Raw genomic sequence first — 23692 nt, forward strand, 5'->3', positions numbered from 1 at the left:
CTTTCAAACCAAAAAAACTATTTAAGATATTTTTGTAACTTATACATAATTTCAAATTAAATGGTAAGAATTTATCGAATTAATTAAGAATTGTGCAATTTTTTTTTTTAAACTGACTTTTCCTATGGCCTTCAACTTTCTCATCTATTGTGTATAAAACTGAGTTATTTTGAAAGTATACATGTACTCAAGTTTAACCTTTTCTTCAAACTTCACATTCTATCTTTATATTATTTCTTCCTATACATGTAGAATAAACATTAGACTAACAAAAAATTTAATAATTTATTTTCAGGAACCTACTCACTGTATGATTGAACATGAATACCCGACCTCGACCAGTTACTGCTACAGTGACCAAACCAAAATGGATGGAGCCCCATGTTATCCCCCGAAGGTCAAGGTCACTAGAATCTAATGGGTCAACTGCATCATTAACATCCGTCCTAGATCATGACAGTTATGAAAGTCCAGACATTAGCGAAGATGAATGGGAAAGACAAGAACTCCGCAAAAATGTTGAAAATGAAGAAAAGACAGTCCAACAGGATCGTAGAATAGCCAGAAACAGGTCCTCCCACAAAGAGAGGGCACCAGCAAAGAGTCAGGAGAGGGTCAGAGTTCAACGCAAAAATCGGATAACAGCACATCAGAAGGACAGGTAGAAATGATACTAATAACATACTAGTACCTTTGATCTTTGTTTCTGAGGAAAGATCTATGTATACTAGTCAAAATTTCTAAGTCCCCAGGCAAGTTTTTGCTTTACACCCCTCTTATAATGAATTATTTTAACAGTAGAATTTAACAAGTATACAGGACAAAAAAGTAGCAAAACAATTTTTCGCACTTAATTTGTCTCATTGAAGCACTCAAACACAATATGCAGAAACGTTAAGGCACCCTAGAATTAAAAATTCACATGGTTAAATACTGCATTATCCTCCATTCAAATGAATTCACAGCAAGACAACCGTTCCTCAAAGAGTTCACACTATTTAAGAAAAGTTCTTTTATGGAATGTTTTTTCATGTGGAGACTAGGTCGTCCTCTAGTTCAGCTAGATTCTGTTGCTGGAAAAACTGTCTTATACTCCGGTCTATCTTCTTCCATATATGTAAATTAAAGTTGAGATTAGGATGACAAGCGGGCTTACCGAAAGTGCCCGTGCCTTACTGACAATAGTTACATAATTTCTCATTACATGTATTCCCCACTCCTCCAGTTTGACAATGAGCGGAGGGCACTTCCGGTTCAGGTTCCATTGATTTTTCCGGATAAACTCTAGGATGATTTTGTTGTGTTTGTTGAAAATCTAGCGATTTCTAATGATTAAAATGAATTCAGGTGTGCTTTGTAGGTTTTTCGGTTGGTAATTATAAAGGTTTTAAGTAAAATAAAGTCATACAGTGAAAGGAAAAAGAACTCTCATTAACTACGACCAGCTTGGGCCATTTCAACTTCAGTTTCACATTGTTGTGTGGACATACAACGCATTTTAATCAAACTTTTTTCTGTTTTTCCGTATCAATTGAAGATGGAGAATACATGGAAGTAAAAAATATTAAGAATACACCCGAAAAACACATGGAACTTGAACTTCATGCTTTTTAACAAAAACGGTCACGGTCGAGTAATTACACATTCGATTACAATTTTTTGGCCTTGACAGGTAAATATTGCAAATTAAAGGCAAAATTATAAGCAACTAGTACGTTGATATTAAGGTTTTGAACTTTTAGAAAAAATAAAAGTGGGGACTTAGAAATTTTGACAAGTATATTTAGTCAGGGTCTATGATCAATGACTGTATCTATATCTATGAAAAACAGAAGAATTTTATAACTATCCGATACCTGTTATAACTGATATATGTTTAAGGTATTCCAATCCTCAGGTTCTGAAAATCAAGCATTGACTAATTGAAAATGCTCACAAAAATGTTTCTGAATTTTCAACGTAACATGTTTTTTACCCATAATAATTCTTCAAGCTTCATCTTTCAAGTTAATCATATTATATAGAGAAAATTAGTAAATTTCAAATATTTTTCCAGGACTTGCGAATAAAAACATCTGCTATGCATTTTCCAATTCAAATTTGATCAATTAACACATTTTAAAAATAAAAATCATAGGTATCCAGGCTTTTGAAGAAATGCCACAATTTCTATACATAAAATGTACTTTAATTTCTTTTATTTACATGTGCTTCGATCATTTTACAATACAAAGTGTATAAAAATTCTCCTGTCACTGCAAAGCTACATAAATCACTTCTAATTTCATATCATGTAAATAAACATTGGTATCTATGGTTAGATTAAAATGAACATCAATTTCTTGATATATATGTGTAATTTTTAAAATGCTTTTACAGGGTAAGAATTTCTACTCTCAATTAGACCTTTCTGAGTACTTCAAAGAACCTTGAAGCACATTGAGAGGTATATGATGAAAATTGTTGCATGTGTGGCGGTCAGCCGGGTTCAATCCCCGGTGGCCAGATAGCTCAGTTGGTAGCGCACCTGAACGGAGTTTCAGGGGGCACGGGTTCGAATCCCGGTCTGGTCCGCTGCATTTTCTCCTCTCCCGTTACATTTGGTGCCGTACCATGCCCTGGAATTGACAGGTGAGAGGCCTGCCAGGGATGAGCCGGGGTTGGGGTCTTTGGAGGGCCAAAGACCTTTAAGGAGGGAGGAATGTGGCGGTCAGCCGGGTTCGATCGCCGGTGGCCAGATAGCTCAGTTGGTAGCGCACCTGAACGGAGTTTCAGGGGGCACGGGTTCGAATCCCGGTCTGGTCCGCTGCATTTTCTCCTCTCCCGTTACACATGGAAAGATTTAATTTTCAAGCTTCATTTTGAGACTTTTTGAATTAAATTATGAATTAAAGAGTTGTCCTTCCTAGTTAAGGATCGGAGTCCCTTAAAATCCCTAGTAATATTATAACTTTATATAAATGGTGCCTGTTTTGGAGGGTAACATTTGAAATTGACACCTCAAGGTTCAGCGGAGGTCGACAATGGTTTTCCGAGGGGTGTCAATTTCAAATGTTACCCTCCGAAACAGGCACCATTTATTTTATTATACTGAATGTCTTATTGATTTAGGACGTCAGCAAAAAAAGAAAAAAAAAAAACCGTCGATCGTCTTTACGTTCATGTATAGAAAGCTTTCACACTCACCGGTTCACTAATCTCCTTATTGTTTGTTTGATACTCGAATTAGAGTCATTTATCATATAAAGTTTCGTTATTTCTGGCTCACAAGCAGGTTTCCTACACTCGCAAGCATGTATCGTCTGTCGTTTGTTGTTTTCAAGTAAGCTAAATCGGACGCAAGCTTTTACTGACGTCAAGTTAATTACGGTTCTTTCAAACGCACAACTGACGTTTTGAGAATTCTACGGTGAACCGTACGCGCATAATTTCCACGCATGTGGCATTACCGTTGTGTTACCCGTTGTCACGTGTGTTGCTAAGGCTCAGGGTAATTGAACGGATTGTTAACTGCGTCTAAACCAATCAGATTTTAGTATTTAACATGAAAGTATAATAATATCATATGTCTATTGCCTAAGATAATCTGATTTCTACTTTGAATGTCTTATGAAGGAAATAATTGAGAAAACATATACATGTAGCTCTTAACTCTTGATACGGGAGCATTAGGAAAAACTTGAAGAGATCAAGAATTTTTAAGAGTCTGTAATTTTCAGGGTTTGCTGACAAGTATTAATATTAGTCTAACTAGATTTCCTGAAGAATTCTTTAACGTGTGTTTTAAAAACCATTATTCTGTGTATTCTTCAGGTGAATAAAACAGAATTACGAAAAAAAAATGTATACATGTATTGTAATTATATATTCAGATGTATTTATTTTACGTAAGATGAACATCAAATTACGCATCTGTTACATTTTATCAGCTGTTTATAGCACTGTACTTTAACTAAATTTGTATCTGTTATAATTTCAAAAATTGACAAAGTTCTGCAATTATTTTTTCTGTGATAGTCGTTATAACAATGTTAATATACATCCTGTATATTTATGCCTCCCTTCGAAGAAGGGAGAGCATATTTCTTTGCTGAGCACTGTCTGTCGGTTGGTCGGTCGGTTGGTCCACTTAGTTTCTGTTCGTTTTCTTCACATCTGTTGCACATACAGAAATGAAATTTGATATACAGATTTATCATAAGAATATCTAGGTTAAGTTCTGTTTTGGGTACGTTTAGGCCATTTTTGACAGAGTTATGCCCCTTGGATTTAGAAAAATTCCAATTATTTGCAGTTTCCATTCATTTTCTTCCCAGAGGTTGCACATATACGGAAATAGAATTTAGTATACAGATTTATCAGATAAATATATAGATCAAGTTCTGTTTTGGGTACGATCGTGCCATTTTTGACAGAGTTATGCCCTTTTGGACTTGGAAAAATTCCAATTTGAGGGGCATAAGTGTTTTACAAAATTCTCTTGTTATCATTCCTTTGACACTAACTAGAATTTAGTGTCTCATCTAATAATTTTCTAAGATTCACACCTCTCCAAGTTATAGTACATTTGTCAACTGAATAAAAAACATCCCATTCCTTTGCACCATACTGTAACACCTGGACTTATTTACACCGTAAATATCCCGGTTAAAGGAGTCAATTACATAATGCTTGCATACAAATAGCTACTTCAAGGTAATGAGGGTGTTTTTCAATAGATTGATGCAGGACGGGACTGCTTTTTGACATCAAAGAAACAAGGGTTTCAAGAGATTAATTTAATTGATGAAAGTTCTCGAGATCTAGAGTAAATTTGCTTATAATATTTATACACTGCATAGGGTAAAAAAATTGGGACCACAGACTCAACATTGAGTGACTCGAAGCCAACAAGAGTTACCTGTATAAATATACAATATTATTGAATTTTGTTATCTCAGTTAAATTTCAGTTTGAAATACCAATCACTTTTTAAATACATTTTAATCTTCATCCCTTGAATCTTTAGATATCTTTAAGTTTTTCACAGTCTCATTGGGTTTCAGATAAAGAGGTTTGACAGTACATGTAGGTATATGGTTTGTGATGGCATACTCTTAATAATTGTATACATATTCCTCCATACAATGGAGAATTAATACCTGTAACTTCTAAAAGTTCTCTGATATTAAATAGCTGTGATTCTTCTTATTTAACAAAATAGAGAAATATGAATAAAATGTTTATAGTATACTATAATTGATCATTGCTCTTTAGGTAGTCATGGTAGTTGTTATATTGTCCTTGGTTTTAAAAATAAAGGCCTTTTTTAGGGTGGGGCAAATTAAATTATGGGCTAAAATATGATAAAAAAAAATATTTCAAGTCAATTGTTAATCATGCTTTGGTCTTTCTCCTTTTATAACTTGAAAGTAAAAAAAAAAAATTAACAAAAAGGCTCCAGGGGGAGTCGAACCCTCGACCTCCTGTTTACTAGACAGGCGCTCTAACCAACTGAGCTATGGAGCCGTTATAATTGTCGAAGGTAAATAAGGTATTTAAATCTTGATCGATAAGTAGGTAAGGTAATACGGAATACAAAATAAATCTTGTCGATAAAATGTTCCAGATCAAAATTGCAGTTAATGTTAGCCAGGCCATGTGCCATTTGACAGATTCCATTGTATAATGATAATGATTAATAAAGTTTACGGAATCGCATGAATCCAATCTATTTAGAAATGGATCTTTGTTCCGCTCGAACTCCATTGTTATATACAAAGCGATTAGTTGGAGCGGATCAAAGATCTAATTTTCATTACCTTGCACATGAATCATTCTTTCAGTTTTTGTTTATTTTTATTTGTTTTAGGGAAGGACCTATATAATTTAGAATTTATATAGTTACCAGTATCTGTTCTTATTAATCTAACGTTAAATACAAAATATTTCTGTATAGCCCATGCATGCAGTACATGTATTTGCTTTGCATATTCAGCTACTTACCATGCTTACATTCATCCTGTTCGTTCATTCCGACGGAATCTCCCGCCAGCTCTCAATAACTTTGTAAAAAAAAAAAAAATGAAATTAATTTTAAATGAGAAATACAAAATTACAAATTATTCCCTGTGGTCAATGGAGCGCCAAGAAAACGAAGAACGGCAATATGGAGCGGCAAAGTGTAAAAGGCTTATTGTTTATACGCAGACTCAAATTAGTATTTACGCGTATTATATACCTGTACCCTGGCTACTGGCGTGTATATAAACAATAAAGCAAAGTATACATCTCTACGTGGTTGCAACTTTCCCACAAATTCTTCTTCTGCATGTTCAGGCCAACAGCTAACAGTGTTTTTGGAAATTCTCTGTCTTGGGGCGGGCTGAGGGTTCTCTATTTTTTTTTTTCAACTGAAGGAATTTGCAAGCCTTAGGGTTCATCCCTAACAGCAAAAAGTGTGTATGAAAGGGGGGGGGGGCAAGCATCGTCTAAAGAATTAATTTATATATGTAAAAACACTGAAAAACTTCAGCAAAAATATACTTTTCTCAAAAAAGTGAAGAGAAGGGATGGGGGAAATTGGAGCCCCTCCCCCTTCCTGATACCTTAATTTCCCCGCGTACGTATATATAATAGGCCAGGCTAGCTGATGGTTGTTTAATCAATCTGTCGATAGAATATCGAACAGTGTCGATGCTGTAATAGAATGAAAATACTAAAATAATGGGTAAATTACATCAGACGGGTAAATTACTATTTAAATCAACTTCAGTTTATTTTTTTTTTAATCTCAGTTACGTATTTCTGCATTTCAAAAATTGAGGCTTTATTGTGAAGGATTAATCTCCCTGTTTAATTATGCATTCTTATGGAAGAAAATATGTGTACATATTATATTTCAATCTTTACCTCTTCATAAACAATTCAAAGTTCTTTCTGAAGAAAAGAAAAACAAACAAACAAACTCAAACAAACTAGGCTTACATGTTTAAAAATTCTCTTGTTTCGTTTTATTTACAATACTTAATGTGTTTATTTTTTTTACGAAGGGGGGGGGACCGAATTATCTGATGACAAACCAAAATGACAATTGAAACGTGCTGCATTTTCAATTGATCTCGTTTTAAGGATCAGGAGGTCTATTAAAAACAATTATGGCTATTGAATTAAAAGTGAAAAATATCAAGATTTTGGCAGACATTTTTAAAATTTAGTTTATATCACAAAAAGTTGAAAAACAGCGCACTTTTTTGTCGCATAAATATACAGTTTCGTCAATGTGAAATTCTTAGCTCTCCCTGCATTATATAGTGAGCGAGTGACTTGCACACATTCAAATGAATAATCTATTGCACACATCAACTTACAATGGTCTCTACTACATATATATAAATTAAAGAAAGAACATTACAATCATATTCAACACCCACTTACATATATTGTGAAAAACTATTTAAAAATTCCCACTTCTTTATTTACAAATGTAAAAATGTTCATTTTTTGAAGAGGTCCACTACTCGACTAAGGGAGGGAGGTGAAAATAAATATACACCTCCTACATTTTTTTTAAAGAGTTGTTTTACTTTGATGAATTAAAAGTGAAAAATATCAATGGACATTTTTAAATATTTAGTTTATATATCACAAAAGGTATATTCAGGACACATGGCGTATCTGTTCGCCTAAAATGTGAAACAGTGTTAGATGCATAGTGAGCACATTGCACACATTCAAATTAAAATGTTGCACACATAATTAATTTTAAACTACATATATATAAATTAAAGAAAATTGGTCCATCATTTTCAGTACATGTCTTTAGGTTGTGAAAAACAATTCTAGATCCCCACTTGTGTATAAGAAAAAAAATGTTTGAGGTCCATTTAATTCAATATTAAGGGAGGTGATAAATATACACCTCCTACATATTTTTTAGCTCACCTGAGCCAAAGGCTCAAGTGAGCTTTTCTGATCAAAATTTGTATGTTGTCGTTGTCGCCGTTGTTGTCGTTGTTGTCGTAGTCGTCAACTTTTCACATTTTCATCTTCTTCTCAAGAACCACTGGGCCAATTTCAACCAAACTTGGCACAAAGTATCCTTGGGTAAAGGGGATTCAAGTTTGTTCAAATGAAGGGCCACACCCTTTTCCAAGGGGAGATAATCATGAATTAGAGAAAAATTAATGGCATTTTTTAAAAAATCTTCTTCTCAAGAACCACTGGGCCAGGAAAGATGAAACTCATGTGGAATCATCCTCAGGTAGTGTAGATTCAAGTTTGTTCAAATCATGACCCCTGGGGCAAGGGTGGGGCCAAAATGGCCGATCAAAGTTTTACATAGGAATATATAGGAAAAATCTTTTAAATTCTTCTTCTCAAGAACCACTGGGCCAGGAAAGATGAAACTCATGTGGAATCATCCTCAGGTAGTGTAGATTCAAGTTTGTTCAAATCATGACCCCCTGGGGGTTGAAAAGGGTCCCCCCCCCCCCCAACCCCCCCCCCTCCCAGGAAATATATAGGAAAAATCTGATATGTGCTTTTTCCTAACCAATGGATCAGGTGAGCGATGTGGCCCCTGGGCCTCTTGTTTAAAGAGTTGTTTTACTTTGATAAGTGAACTTCTGAAAACAGTATCAATGGATTTTTTATTTTAATAAGCTATATTCAGGACACATGGCGTATCTGAGCTAAAATAATCAAACAGTGTTAGATATACATGACACATTTACGTTCAAATTAAAATGTTCACTAATTAATTTTAAACTTGAACACGCAAATTCAAAGAAAATTGGTCCATCTTTTCAGTACATGTCTTTATGGATGGGATACCATTATAAATGGCAACTCTCGATTCCCGCCTACATTTTGCGCCCATTTAATTCAATATTAATAGTGATTTGACCATAATATCTTTGTTTAATTCAAAGAACAGTTCAATGGTAATTTATTAATTATTTTAATATCAGCGCTAAGAAGTAAATTAACCTGAATTCCAGCTCTTGAAATAGGGGGGTAGACAATATTTTCCATTGAAATTGGACTTTCAAGCATCACCATATTTGGAAATAATCTTGGATATGATTAAATGTTCCTTATATCACTTCCTCTGTTTTACACAAATAAATTAAACATAAAAATATCAAACTACAATGTTTTAGTTGTAAATTGCTTTGAAATTAATTTATGATTAAGCATTTTTAGCTCACCTGAGCTGAAAGCTCAAGTGAGCTTTTCTGATCACATTTTGTTCGTCGTCCGTCCATCTGTCTGTCTGTCCGTCCGTAAACTTTTCACATTTTTGACTTCTTCTCAAGAACCACTGGGCCAAAACCAAACTTGCCACAAGGCATCCTTGGGTGAAGGGGATTCAAGTTTCTTCAAATGAAGGGCCACGCCCTCATTCAAGGGGAGATAATTGGAAATTAATGAAAATTTGGTGGTATGTTTTAAAAATCTTTTTCTCAAGAACCACTGTGCCAGGAAAGATGAAACTTATGTGGAAACATCCTCAGGTAGTGTAGATTCAAGTTTGTTCAAATCATGACCCCCCGGGGGTAGGGCGGGGCCACAATGGCCGACCTAAGTTTTACATAGAAATATATAGTAAAATTCTTTAAAAATCTTCTTCTCAAGAATAGCAAAGCCATAATTGATTATATTTATATGGAAGCATCCTCAGGTAGTGTAGACTCAAGTTTGTTCAAATCCTGACCCCGGGGGTAGGGCGGGGCCACAATGGCCGACCAAAGTTTTACATAGAAATATAATATAGTAAAATTCTTTAGAAATCTTCTTCTCAAGAATAACAAAGCCATAATTGGTCATGGGACTACTTTTGGATTTAAACTTTTCAATGATAAACCAATTCCTCTGTTTTCCTAGCCACAGTGCTCAGGTGAGCGATGTGGCCCATGGGCCTCTTGTTGTTGTTTTATGTCTATAAACATATGCCCCCCCTCCCCGGGAAAAACAAAATGCTATGGTATGAACTATGAATTTGTAAAATGACAGTCCATATTACTAGTAAAATGGAGTTAACTTTTGAAAATGACTTGGAGGGAGGCGGGAGAACAGTGCTATCGTTCGCAGTTTTTTTTAGATCTCTTCACTCAATTTTTAAAAATATGAAGTGTTAAACTGCTTCATCTATAATTTCTGTTTTCACAGAATATCAGACTATGACACAACAGCAGAGTACAGTAAGAATGTGGGAGCAGGTCTCTCTCCATGGGAACAGTGGCTAATACAGAAGACAAAGGAGGAACGAGTGAAAAAACAGCAAGTAAAGAAACACAAGCAGGAGGTCCGGGAGGAAAAGGAGAGGAGGGCCGCGGAGAAAATACAGAAGGAGGAAAAGGCAGCGGAAAAACGCTCTGAGTGGCTCAAACAGAAAAATTACGAGGAAAAATTACGAAAGAAACTAGAAAAACAAAGAATCCAAACAGAGGCTGAAATTAAGGCTCAACAAAACATGGTAAGAAGGGAGGACGACTGCCCTTAATTACATTAACATTATAGGTTTAATTATTACCTACCAAATGTAGGAGTGACAAAGATTATTTTAAAGAATTCAGAAAACATTTTAGCCATCATAGACTTAAAAATATTAAGTTCTGTAAGTTTTTTTTCAACAATGTAATTTACCCCAAAAGAAAACCATAAGGTATATATATATTACTAGTATATTTTAGCTAGGGATATGGGCTCCTGTAACTCCATTTTAGAATTCTATCACAGTTTACATTTTACCAAAGCAATATTTCCCTGTCCAAGGGCTTTCTTTGGATTAAGCTGCAAGTAATCAAAACACAATTACAGATAACAAAAATGAAAGCTGAAAGGAAATTTGAAGAATGGAGGGAAAAGAAGGAAGATATGGAAAAAGAAAAGAAGGAGACAGAAATGCAGAAAAAGAGAGATCTGGAGTTAGCGGAGAAATGTCAGAAAATAAAGGCCCAGCAGAAGTACGAGGAGTGGCTGAGGAATGCAAAGAACCGCCCCAAATCCAGTCAGAGCTTCGGGTACACTGGGGGAAAACTGACAGGTAGGCCAATGTTTAGGGGAATGAAATGGTATTTCAATCACAGAAATATTTGTTGGAAAGTATTTAAAAAAGGAAATAAATCCCACTGTGTAGCTGTAGCTTTGATGTTTGATCATACATTCGACCCTCATTATCTAAAATCTCAATGTGCCCCTCTGGAAAGAAAAAAAAAAAACCAGGGCACAGCTATAATATTGAGGGCATTTAAAAAAAATTAAGAAAATGTTCAGGTGACTTATTTTTTAGGAAAATTTCTTCATTCCATTTTTTTTGTTGTTGATATTCATTCAAATTTCTTAGTAATTGCACAAGCTATATTTTTCACAGTTTGATTCTGTTTTATGAAAATAAGGCTGTTTTCCAGTATTCAAGAGCATTATCTAATTGCAGAATTAATTTCATTTTTTAAAAGATTTAGATAGTAATCATAACTTAAACTAAGTATTTCATAAAAAGGATTTATTTGTTGTCATGGAAGAATAAAAAATTCTGAAAGAAAAAAAGAAACCTACACTGACAATGTATTTCAAAATATACAGAAAAATGAAATATAATAGTATAAAATATTAAAATGCAAATGATAAAAGCAATGAAATATGAAAATGAATACATGTCTTTGTTTTCATTTTATAATTGCAAAATTTCTGCACAGAAATTAACAAAAAAGAATTATTTGCAAACAATTCTGGTACAATGTAAAATTGACTAGAAAAGATTGAACAAAGCTTTCTTAAATGCTAGAAATGAAAAAAAAATGTTGAACTCAGTACAATATGACTGAAATAATTGTAAAAAAGAAAGAAAAAGGAAGGAGAGAAAAAAATGGCAGAAGTACCACGGACAAAACTGTACGGTCTTCTCAATTCAACCACATTAGAAATAATAAAGCTCGCTTAGTTTGGCAGGTAGTTAATTCTTGAGTAGAATAAATAACAAATGTTCAAATAACATTAAATCTTTTTTACAAATATAAAATTCATATATTAATATAAAATATCTCTCAGATGATGCAGAATAACTTTGAGGTATAGTTATACATGAAACAATAAAAAAATATAACCATTCATGTTAAATAACTGCTCTTGCTCCCAAAACAACAACAATGACCTCTGGAAATATCAAGTTTGTATTAAAAATATTTAAATATATATGTATATTTAAATGTAAAATTCAAAACAACTAACAACAATTGAGCCATTGAAATACCATATAGGTTTGAAAGTTTATGACTTTAATGAACAGCTTTTAAATCAATTTACCTTAAAGACGAATTCAATGTATTGGAAAATATGATGCATTATCTACTTGCATGTATATGACAAGAACAATACAGTAGATCACAAAATTTCCACAACTGAATTAGGGTTATTGCTCTATACAATGCTTAAGAATACAAGTACATGTATCAGCACAAGGATGGCAATAATGAGTGCACAGACTGTCATGCGTAGTATTGGGAAAATTGAAAAGGGTTTTACGGTTGCAGGAATTTTCAATTGTATAATTGTAATATAAAAAATATTATAAATACAAACTGTACTTATAAACATATACAAAATATCAACTAAATAAGTTATATATACATGTAGTTACATGAATAATCATGTAGCTCAAGTTTAACTTACAAAAAGTTTAACATAAGTAATGCAGCATGTTTAATAAATTTAATGTTTGAGTCAAATTTATATTTCAGGGTTTTTGAAACAATCTTTTTTGTATTATTTCATGAAAATTGCAAAACATGGCTAAAATATGATTATTATATACTATCTCTACAAAAATACAGTATAAAAAACAATATATGCCTCAGATCCAATGATCCGGACGCATAAAAATTGTGCCAGAGTCCATGATGTACATTGTGGTAGAAATACGATTTAATATAATTATGTATGGAAGAGTGTCTATTTTTCAAACAGTGTATATGCAACAAAAGTTGAGCAAACATCTGAAAGAATCAAGTTTGTCGCTATAAAGCAGATTTATTTTGTAACTTTTTCATGTACAATGTAAATTATTTTTTGTTTTTATTCATGCATGAAAATCATAAAAATTTGTTATTAAAAACCAAAATTAACTTTTTTAAAGTGGTAAAGTGTGGCTGCTATAATATAGTGAGTTTGGCATTTTAGGCCAGCATTTTTTTATTTTTAGGTTTACGAACATCAGAATGAAAAAGTCCTGTAGGAGGAGGAAATAAAAAAAAAAAAAAATTATATTTTGGATACATTATCGACTTTTCTATATTAATTTTTGCTTCTTTTTTTATGCTATTAAAATACAAACTGACACATAAGGGTTACAAAGGGGAAAATACAACCTTTAATTGTTTATCATCATCTACCAGTTAAGTTATATATATCTTGTAGTTACAAAAAAAATCAATTTTTCAAAATCTCTTTTAATATATCTTCATTTTTGTTTTTAATGTGTGTTACAAAAATTTTTAACTATAAAAGTAATGATTCCTTTCATAAAACAAAATAAATTTAATGAAATTTTTTTCAATTAAGTTTATATTTCTGGCTGCCATAAAATACTAATCTGTATATATTTGTATATTCTTGTTTTTAAAATTGCAAATATTTTATTTCTAAAATATGATTATTATATACTCAAATGGACTTAACTTCTCTATAGTTTTAAAAATCTGATGCATATACCCTTTTCTGAAGAATGATGCTAAGACTGTAAGCTATGACAGAAACCTAAACAATGTCTCTGACAATAGCGACCATGAGTTGTAAACCTGTGGGAGGAAAATAATTTACAATATAGACAGTTACTTTTGAATACGGAGACATAATTATCTCGCCAACTTGTCACTTTTCAAACAAAGTGTCAGCATTTTATTGTTCAAAAATTGAAACGTTTTGAATGGCACTCCTATCGATAAATATTTACATTAAACCAAGATTTGGTGCTTTGTACACTTTTTCATGTTCATGTAAATTATTTTGTGTTTTTATTCATGCATCAAAACATCATAAAAATTTGTTATTAAAAACCAAAATTATTTTTTTTTAAAATTCAAAAAGTGTGGCGGGTTTGCTAAAAATAAAAAAATGCTGGCATTTTAAGAAGCTTTCTTTGAAGGTACCTGTATTGCTGAAACTGAACAGTGGCCAGAGGCCAGCATCAGTGAGTAGTACACAAAGATACTAGTAGGACGTGCTACACTGTATACATGCATCTACTGTATAAACTTAATATATAGGATGTAGATGCTACACTATATATCAATATACCAGGTACTTTTAACCATGGTACATAATAGAAAGGACAACACTACATCATTGTTTTGTTCTGGAGAGTGTTAAGATGTAGTGACTGGATTTTCAGGACTCTTGCTTTGCTCCACTGTTTGTTCTGTCAATGGTTTCTGATCTGTTTCCTCCTGAGTGTCCTTTGACCCCTCCTGAGTGTCTTTTGACCCCTCCTGAGTGTCCTTTGTCCCCTCCTTAGTAGTTGTGACCTCTGATCTTTCCTCTCCAGTCTGTGGTTTTGACTGGTTCTCCTCATCCTGAGATTTTGACTGGTCTTCAGCTTGTTCCTGCCCTGTTTTTGTTGAGCTTTCGTTGACTGATGTCAGAATATCTGCTGGATTCTCTTTGTAATAGGACGGGACTCTCATATACTGTAATCATATGTGGAAAGTTTCGATGAACTATCCTTTTTGAAATACATAAATTGATAAAATTCATTTTTGAAAAAGTCCTGAGAGTTTTAATAACTTACCACATCTTTGGCATTTTTATCAGCTCCTTTGGATTTTAGCAATTCTTGAATGTCAGTACTTGATAGTCCCATTGCATAATGATATGGTGTTCTGTTCAACTAAAAATATATTCAATACAGGTTTTATGAAATAGTCAGTCACACTTTAAAAAAAACAATAATGCAAGCAAAAGATATGAAACAAACATGATTTTGTTTACCACAGACATACTGCATACATTCTGCACCTGTTATATTCACTCTTTTGCATTTGCAAAAAAATTGTCTTTTTTTTAATTTACCCATTCACAGTTTTGTTGAAGAAATTAAAGTGTGGTTTTGAGATCTTTGTTTTAAATTTGCCTGCTTGTGTTTAGGGTAAAAGGAGCAGGAAAAAATGGGGGCAAAAGTTCCTGTAAACAGTAATTACATGTATATACTTAAATACTGCACATGTTCATGGCATTTATTTAATCACCATACTGATATCCCAACACTGAATTGACTCTACAATAGGCTATGTTAAATTTTATGAAACTAAATATCAGTACACTTGCTTTGTGTACTTTTTATTGCAGCATGCTTAGTATGCTGTCACTTCTAACCTGTTTTTTCTACATCCAGTACGCTGATTGATTATTCTATCTACTGACACACTCTACATGTAGCATGCTGTTTACTCTCACTTTATACTGACCTGGTCTTTACATGTAACTGTTTTGGGGGTATACTGACATTATACTGACCTGGTCTTTACATGTTACTGTTTTTGGGGTATACTGACATTATACTGACCTGGTCTTTACATGTAACTGTTTTGGGATATACAATTTATACTGACCTGGTCTTTACATGTTACTGTGTCAGGGAAGGCTGTTACTATGTGTTCTGTGACATCTTTATGCTGCCTGATCACAGCTTCGTGGAGGGGACTTTGTCCTTTGTTGTCCTTGACAACAGACAGTTTCTTGTCCAGAATATTTTGAATGGTTGTCAGATCCCCTTGTTGGGCAGCCAGTAACACATTGCTTATCTTTGACTGAAAACAAATAAATCAGATTGTCTTATTATAACTGTTTAGTGTTTTCCATATTTTGTATGAAGGAAAATGTAATGTTTCCCCAGTATCTGTTCTTTTCTATTGATTACTTAAGACTCATTTTCATTTAACAGGTATTCAGTAAATTCAGTATAGCTGATTAAGCTTAACTGACCATGATTTCTGCAGATTTATACATTTAATGATTTTTTTGCACAAAAAGAGCAACAAAATAGACATGTTTGAGTTTGGTGCATGTAAGCAGAGAGTTACTTGGACATCAGGAATGGACTGTAGGAACTTTTTGACCTCCTCTGTTTGACCTTCAGTACTCAGTTTGTCTATAACTGGCTGGAACTCTGTGTAACCGTCCAGTATCAGCTGTTCTAATAAACTGAATTTTTCTTTCTCGATCAGTCCCTTAATGTAGTTATCTGTGGAAAAAGACTAGTCTTGTCACTAAGCAATATAAATGAGTATTGTAGAGGTTTTCTGTTTCAGGACACCATGATAAAGTGTGGCTAGAGTGTATCATTTACCTATTGCGTCTACATTTTCTTGAATGCCCTTCTCTACTGCAATATCCCTAGGAGTCTTACAAGTGATGTCTCTCTCTGCAAGGTTATACCCAAGGTTCAACAAAGCTGTTAAGTCTGCCCCTGGTGTTTAATAAAAGAAAATTATCTTTTAACTGGTACGCTTAAAGCTGCAGCTCCAAATTCTCACTTTATTTTCTTTTCTAACACACAGCACATACAAATGTACACTTCACACTGATCTGCCACACTGACACTTCTGAGTTTTCTTTTTTATGTCAGATGGTGCTTTTACACGTACTCTAAACTGCCATGCTTTCATTCTGCTGAGCCACACAATTTTTATTTTGATTGTGTCGTTCCCCCTTACCCTCACACTTACCCTCCTGAGCAGCCAGTTTGTGAAGTTCAGATTGTCCCTGCTTGTCCTTTCCATTTGTATCTTCCTCACTTTCTTCTTTCACTGTGTCAAGGTTGGGTCTCTGAGCTAAAGCATCCATTTCTCGAGCTCTGGATAAACATTGATAAAAAAAATTATGAGACTGTTGGTTTTTTTTTTTTTTACCTGATTTCATTTACATTATTTAGGATCATCTTGGAAGCATTTTAGTCTTGTTTTTCTTCTGATGTGTACCACCAATGCTTCCAAAGTAATTTAAACAAATTTAATTTTTAGTAGTAACATACAACCAAAGGTACTCATTATTTCTTTGACCTAGCTTTCTAAATATCATTGATTCAAGCTGGCAGTACATGACTAGAGAGTTTTACGCCTCAATGTTTTGACACTGGACGTACTGTCTCTGTAGCTCCTCCTGCTCCTTCCTTTTCCTCTCCTCCTCAGCCCTCTCCCGTTCTTTACGCTCGGCCTCCATGATGGCTACCTGCTCCTCCTTGATTCGTTGCTTCTCTTTTTCCTCTTCTTGTTTCTGTTTCTCTTCTTCTCGTATTTCTGCCATTAATTGCTCTTGCTGAAAGAAAAGTAAAGTTTTACACCTGTATTAAAAGATCTTACGTATAAGATTCTTGATTGTTAAATTGCTTTAAAAATCCTTATTTCAGTACCTTGTCAATGTAGTTCCTATTTTCTCGGTACTTATATAACCACTGTCCTAAATACTCAATAGGATCCCAAGGTCGACATTCAGCAATCTCGGCCAAGGCCAAGGTCAAGGCCGTTCCCAGGTGTTCCGCTACATATTTCCCATCGATTGTGCTTGGGGGAGGCACCCGCTTTGTTTTGAGATTGGTAGATATGTACATTTGATGAGAACTGCAAGCAGCTAATTTAGGTTCTGGAATTGGCCGAGCTAGAATTTCCTCTATATTTTGGCGGACTTTCATGACCTGTAGATGCTCCGGATTGTCATAGATATCTCTAGGTGTAAGACCCGCCTATGTTGTAAAAGGAGACAATATTTGTTAATCTATATTTTTCTGGGAATTTCATCAGAATAATGATCATCTATTAATAACAGAAATTTAACAATGTTAAACAATCGATGTTTACCGTATCTACGGCGTCCTCTTTGGCTCCGGCGGCAGTAAGCATGGAATAAATATAACCAGCATCAGGTAGACCCGCAGCATAGTGCAGCGCAGTTCTCTTCATCTGTCAATTAAACATGCTCATCATTTCCCTAATTTTTAAAAGTCAATATTTAGTATTTACACACTATTATGGATTCAATCCCTCAAATTTTATGGAGGAATAATATTATGTAGTGAAAAATCAGTAGAGCTATAATAAATTCAACTAAGATCTAATGCAGTTTACACTAATTATAATAAATGTCTAATGAAAAAAGTAATGATACTGTCATTCTGATAGGTGGCTTACGTTATCTTTGTGTTCAATGGCAAATTTGAATTCTTGTAAAAACCATTCAATAATTTCTCCATTTCCCGTTACAATAGCCTTATGAAAAGGAGGAAGTCCCGTTCGATCGGCTGCCAGAATAAATTTCTTCCTGTCCAGTACTTGTTTGATATCTCGGAGATTTTCGTCTTGAATCGCTCTGTGCAGCTGTTCTACCTTTTCCTACAAAATGTCAAGATGGACGAGTTATACTCCAACCCCACTCCCACCCACCAGTGTCAATCGTTTGATAAAAAAACATCTTAGAACAGAACTTGATCATATCAATGCACACCATTTTATAATCATTGAGTGTATTAAAAATTGAAGATGTTTACTAGTGTGTAGTGTCCTGTACAAAAATTTGAATTTTTCAATTAAACTTGTTAATTAGTGAAAGACACTAGTATTCGAACCTGAAATTGGCGGATGTTAAAGATAAACTCTTCCAGTTCCTTTGAAACGTTTCTTGCCTGCTCAACTGTTATGGGCCAAAACAACCAACCAGATAAAAGCAACTTCTCCACTTCATTTATACGCTCCCTTAGAATCCACGCCTTAATATGATTAATTAATATTGTTTCGAAATCTGGATTTAGATCCTCAGTGGAAAACACAAGATCCGCCACCGTGTTACCGCTGACATCCCGGGCGGAAAAATCTGTGTTCTCTAACAATATTTTAAATATTTCTGGTGTGGTACGGTGACGGACGGCAACATGAAGAGGGGATTCTCCAGTGGCGGATCGAAGGGGCGTGGTGCTTTCTGCTGTCTCAAACACTGCACGCACTTGTTCTGTTTTATTCCCTTCTATTGCCTCTACCAATTTTTCCCAGAGAGAAGTCATCTAAGAGCAGAAAATTGTATCAAATGACCTATTACCATGTTTGGCTCTAACTGAACATAATAAAAGAGGGAAAATCAATAAAACAGATAGCTTGGTTTTTGTAGCCCTTTTAATGAATTCAACATTACATCTATAGATAAACAAATAAAGTTTAGGGTTTATTTCCTTCGATTATTTGCATAGTGGTTTAGAAGATTTTACCCCTTTCCTTTTGGGTTTTAGGGATTTCACATTTTTGTCCATGCTAAACATTTATTCAATAACATGCTAATTCAGTGGCGCAACACTGCACACTGCGAAACAAGCTACACAATAGCAAAGGATTAAGTTGCGCTAACGTTTTCAGATTATAAAAAAAGGAAATTGTCATACCTTGAATTATTACTGCACGATTAATCCAGGGATTTAAACAATAAGCAGACGTAAATAATCTCCCCCACATGCGACAACAGACGGCAAACCAATCTCTAGGGAAGCTGTTTACATTAGCAACCATAGTGAAAACAGAATTAACGGACAGTGACGATTTAAATCACTAATCAATAAAAGGTAAAATGAAAGATAGCAGCTTTCGCTTTTGCCGGGGACCTTTAAATGGGGGTAGTAAAAGATTCAAGAATACATCTCATAGACGGATAATACATTTTTTTTAAATAATCATATAAATAACCATGCGAATGATATTCTCTGTTTATGCAATGTATACATTAGCTGCAGATCTGTAGCGTTATGGTTTTATATATTTGTCTTTGACCATAACGCTACAGATCCCATTATGCAAAAAAGGTGCAATTTACGGCGCAAGTTTTTTTTGCGCACTTTTGGGGAAAATTTCTCCTCTTTCCAGCATCGGTCAATTAACTACCTTTAACTCCCTAATTCAAGGCACATTATTTAACTAATCTGTATATTTTATCTACTAGTATCTCCCAACCCTTTATAGTCGTCTCTACAAGTGATAAACTCGCTTAATGAAAATCATTTGTTTGATTCCTGAAAATTCACTTCAAGCGAGTTTATTGCCTGTAGAGACAACTATAAATGGTTGGGAGGTGGATAAAATATACATGTTGGCTACAGAATGTGTCTAGAATTAGGGAGTGAAACATAGTTGATTGACCAATGCTAGAAAGTGGAGAAATTCTCTCCCAAAGTGCGCAAAAAATCTTGCGCCGTAAATTGCACCTTTCTTGCATTACGGAATCTATAGCGTTATGGTCAAAGACAGATATATAAAACCATAACGCTACAGAACTGCAGCTATGTATACATATATCATGATTTTAAAATGTGCAAATAAGTGTGCTCTTTTAATTTATCCACTGTTTCTCAATAATGTCTTGAAAAGTAAACACAAATAAAACAAAAGGGGGGGTTGATGTCAAGACGGAAAGCGATTCATACTTTAAAAAATCTGCAATTTCTTTTATAGCTGCTGATCTGTAGCATTATGGTTTTATATATTAGTCTTTGACCATAACGCTACAGATCCCGTAATGCAAAAAAGGTGCAATTTACGGCGCAAGATTTTTTGTGCACTTTTAGGGAGAATTTCTCAACTTTCCAGTATCGGTCAATCAACTACCTTTCACTCCCTAGACACATTCTTTAACTGATCTGTATATTTTATCTACCTCCCAACCCTTTATAGTTGTCTCTACAAGTGATAAACTCGCTTGATTGAAATTATCTATTAGATTGCTGAAAATTCACTTCAAGCGAATCATTAGAAAGGGAGGGTTTTTTTTCACTTTGGACATCTTTAAATCATTGTCACTATAAAACGTTCGTTTTTTTATACCTATAAACGGCTTAAATTAAACCAAAATTAAAGTTGTAGGTTTTTTCATAGCTGTGACACATTTGATTATCCCACCAGTAGACATGATAAAATTTCATCATGTAGCAAGCTTTCTTTGAACCCTGTTTTAGCTCTCAGAAATTGCAAAAATTCAACAGATTCGGGGGCTTTGTCCTCTGTGCCTTAACCAGGACTTAGCCCTAGGTCTGAATCATTGGGACTTAGCCCTAGGTCTGAATTATTAGGATTTTGCCCTAGGTCTGAATTATTGGGACTTTACCCTAGGTCTGAATTATTGAGATTTTGCCCTAGGTCTGAATTATTGGGACTTTGCCCTAGGTCTGAATCATTGGGACTTAGCCCTAGGTCTGAATTATTGGGAGCTTCCAGGCGGTCCCTTAATCACTGTCTTTATATGTTTCCACGTCAAACACTCCCCGAATATGCCTTGTTTTAAACAAACTATTATGCGAAATGCACTTCACAACTTTCGGTTAGATTATATTTTTAAAAATAGAACATCCATTTTTTACACGATTATAAAGGAAAAGCCTGCTGGATTGAAATTACCAATTTTATCTGTACTTTGTGCATTGCGATTTTTCCTCTAATTTTCAAATTGTTACACTTATACGTATTTACAAACTGTTAACTGCCCAATCTGTTAAATTCAATATTTATGTTTTTTCAGGTTACCACGACACCGGGGCGTACCCAGCACCAGGTTTTTACAACCCCATTCCTTGGCATCCAAACCCGATTCCGAAGTCACAGAAAACAGAGAGACCTAAATCCCGACCCCGATCAAAGAAATACGTCTGGAATCCGGACAAATATTTTTGATAAAAAAATTCTTTGTGATATCTTTGTCTTATTGATATGTAGATGATCCAGAAATTTACATTTCGGGAGAATTTCGTTTTCCGGGAACTTTATTTCCAGATATTTAATATCTGAGTCTATGGCTGCTTATTTTTATTATTTATTTTTATTTGTGAAAGAATCTTTAAGTTTCACCTGTAAATGTCTAGGAGTAGATAATTTTAGATAAACTGTGATGATCTTGTTTTAAATGTGACTGTATAAACGGTATATTTAGTATACATAGTTTTTGTTATTAGCACACATGAACGGAAAGCTCAATTGAGTTTTTCTGATCACATTTTGTCAGGCGTCTGTCCTAAACTTTTTCACATTTTCGACCTCTTCTCAAGAACCACTGGACTAGTTTCGACTAAATTTGCCACAAAGCATCATTGTATGAAGGGGATTGATTTTTAATTCATTAATTCAAATGAAGGCCCTCACCCTCTTTCAAGGGGAGAGAATTAGAATTGGTGAAAATTTGGTGTCACCTTTTTAAAAATCTTTAAAAAATCTTCTCAAGAATAACAAAGACATGCTTAGTAAAATTGATATGTAAGAATCCCCAAGTATTTTAGATTCAAGGCATAATGGGGGAGGGGGGATGGTTAAAGTTTTACATATAAACATATATATATAGTGTTTAGAAAAATCTTATCAACAATAAAGCCAGGATCAGTCATATTGGAAGCATCCACAGAATCAAGTTTGTTCAAATCACCCACTCCCCAAGTTAGGGTGGCACACATCATTAATTTTTTTTTCCAAGAACAGCAAAGCCGTGATAAGTTTATATATAAATTGTGGCTAGAGCACGCGATCAATGCTTTAGATATAAATATGTAGGAGAAGAGGTCTGATAATGAAGAACAGCAAGGTCACGTTGACTCAGGTGAGCAACGTGGCACATAAAACTTTTGTTTCCATTTAGATTTTTTTTATAACTGTATATTATTGCATTATGTAAAAAGAAGAATAAAATGATACTAATTGTTGTTTACTTTTGTTTATATATATATATACTGCCAGTTGGTATGCGGATTTATCATAAGAATAAAAAATATATCTAGGTCAAGTTCTGTTTTGGGTACTATTGGGCCATTTTGGACAGAGTTATGCACCTTGCCCTTAGAAAAATTCAAATTATTTGCAGTTTCCGTTATTTTTTTTTTATTTAAAAAATCCAATTGTTGGAGGGAGAGGGGCATAAGTATTTTACAAACATCTCTTGTTTTATGAGTAATGATATTTGAACCCGCCTAATAAGTGTAGACACCCTTCACTTGCAAGTGTCGAGGGTTGAACAGGAGATCTCTCTGCTAACACATGGGATTGTGACAGGATTCAGTATTCTCAATAAGGGCGTTTTCCGGCCTACAGCAACTTCGAAACTTCAAGTAATGTTTTCTAAGATGAATCATCTGAAGAATAATCCAATTTATTGATAATTTTGTCGTTTAGCTTATGATTATGTGGTATTTTTAATGATATAGGGTCACAAAGTGATGAACAGTGTTCTATTTACCCGTATTAGCGTTAGAGCAATGGGGAGGGTGGGGTGCGTTTGGCAACTACTTACCGGTAATACGTCATAACCACCTTTAACCAACGCCAACACTTGCTTGCAAACTTCCCATATAAAAAGCGACTACTAAATTATGAATTTGGTTAAGGCTGGTTATGACATCTAAATAAAAACTTTTCACTTCATTTTAAAGATAATTGTAGGGAAAGCTTAGATGCTCATAATGAATACACTTGCCTTGTTAAGATTGTTTCATGTTGTAAAAATTCCGTTGAAAGACGGTTTCTAGTTTGTAAAAGATGAAGAATATAGCCCTGTAATTTTCAATTGAAATTTATCAGTTCTTTTTTCAAAATTCAAAATTCAAAAGACTAGATGAAGCAAAAATACTGAATTAATTGCTAGAAAATTAGAAATACAGAATCAATACTCATTAGTAAGGTATAAGTAAAAGAAAGTAAGAAACTTTATTGTT

The 23692-nt window shown here is 34.1% G+C and overlaps 2 protein-coding genes and 1 non-coding gene across 4 annotated transcripts; 1 reads left to right on the forward strand and 2 right to left on the reverse strand.

Annotated features, from left to right (window-relative positions):
- Nucleotides 1-299: 299 nt before the first annotated feature.
- Nucleotides 300-22687, forward strand: LOC134249539 (coiled-coil domain-containing protein 34-like). Its single transcript, XM_062731876.1, has 4 exons — nucleotides 300-661; nucleotides 10153-10459; nucleotides 10804-11029; nucleotides 21520-22687. The coding sequence occupies exons 1-4, from the start codon at nucleotides 321-323 to the stop codon at nucleotides 21669-21671; spliced, it is 1026 nt and encodes a 341-aa protein (XP_062587860.1). The 5' UTR covers nucleotides 300-320; the 3' UTR covers nucleotides 21672-22687.
- On the reverse strand, nucleotides 5435-5508 carry Trnat-agu (transfer RNA threonine (anticodon AGU)). Its single transcript has one exon. It is a non-coding gene; the product is annotated as a tRNA-Thr (tRNA).
- Nucleotides 14105-19486, reverse strand: LOC134249538 (uncharacterized). Of its 2 annotated transcripts, XM_062731874.1 has the most exons (12): nucleotides 19400-19486; nucleotides 18596-19027; nucleotides 18162-18362; nucleotides 17832-17933; nucleotides 17387-17716; nucleotides 17120-17292; nucleotides 16704-16831; nucleotides 16325-16444; nucleotides 16059-16219; nucleotides 15588-15785; nucleotides 14768-14866; nucleotides 14105-14666 (listed from the first exon to the last, which is right to left on the reverse strand). In XM_062731874.1, the coding sequence occupies exons 2-12, from the start codon at nucleotides 19025-19027 to the stop codon at nucleotides 14346-14348; spliced, it is 2265 nt and encodes a 754-aa protein (XP_062587858.1). In that variant the 5' UTR covers nucleotides 19400-19486; the 3' UTR covers nucleotides 14105-14345. The 2 variants fall into 2 exon arrangements, with proteins under 2 accessions (XP_062587858.1, XP_062587859.1); XM_062731875.1 differs by lacking the exons at nucleotides 14105-14666; nucleotides 14768-14866 and adding an exon at nucleotides 15447-15541.
- Nucleotides 22688-23692: the final 1005 nt, after the last annotated feature.

This window comes from Saccostrea cucullata, unplaced genomic scaffold (assembly GCF_032062105.1).
Source record: "Saccostrea cucullata isolate Sc308-1 unplaced genomic scaffold, CSIRO_AGI_Scuc_v1 ctg1115, whole genome shotgun sequence".
Classification (NCBI taxonomy): domain Eukaryota; kingdom Metazoa; phylum Mollusca; class Bivalvia; order Ostreida; family Ostreidae; genus Saccostrea; species Saccostrea cuccullata.

Coding starts and splice junctions, on each gene's coding strand:
- LOC134249538 (XM_062731874.1), bottom strand. CDS start 19,027: ATGACTTCTCTCTGGGAAAAATTGGTAGAGGCAATAGAAGGGAATAAA. Junction 16,445..16,703: donor CAAACTGGCTGCTCAGGAGG/GTAAGTGTGAGG, acceptor ATTAAACACCAG/GGGCAGACTTAACAGCTTTG. Junction 14,867..15,587: donor CAGTAACATGTAAAGACCAG/GTCAGTATAAAT, acceptor ATATATTTTTAG/TTGAACAGAACACCATATCA.
- LOC134249539 (XM_062731876.1), top strand. CDS start 321: ATGAATACCCGACCTCGACCAGTTACTGCTACAGTGACCAAACCAAAA. Junction 662..10,152: donor ACAGCACATCAGAAGGACAG/GTAGAAATGATA, acceptor CTGTTTTCACAG/AATATCAGACTATGACACAA. Junction 11,030..21,519: donor CACTGGGGGAAAACTGACAG/GTAGGCCAATGT, acceptor ATGTTTTTTCAG/GTTACCACGACACCGGGGCG.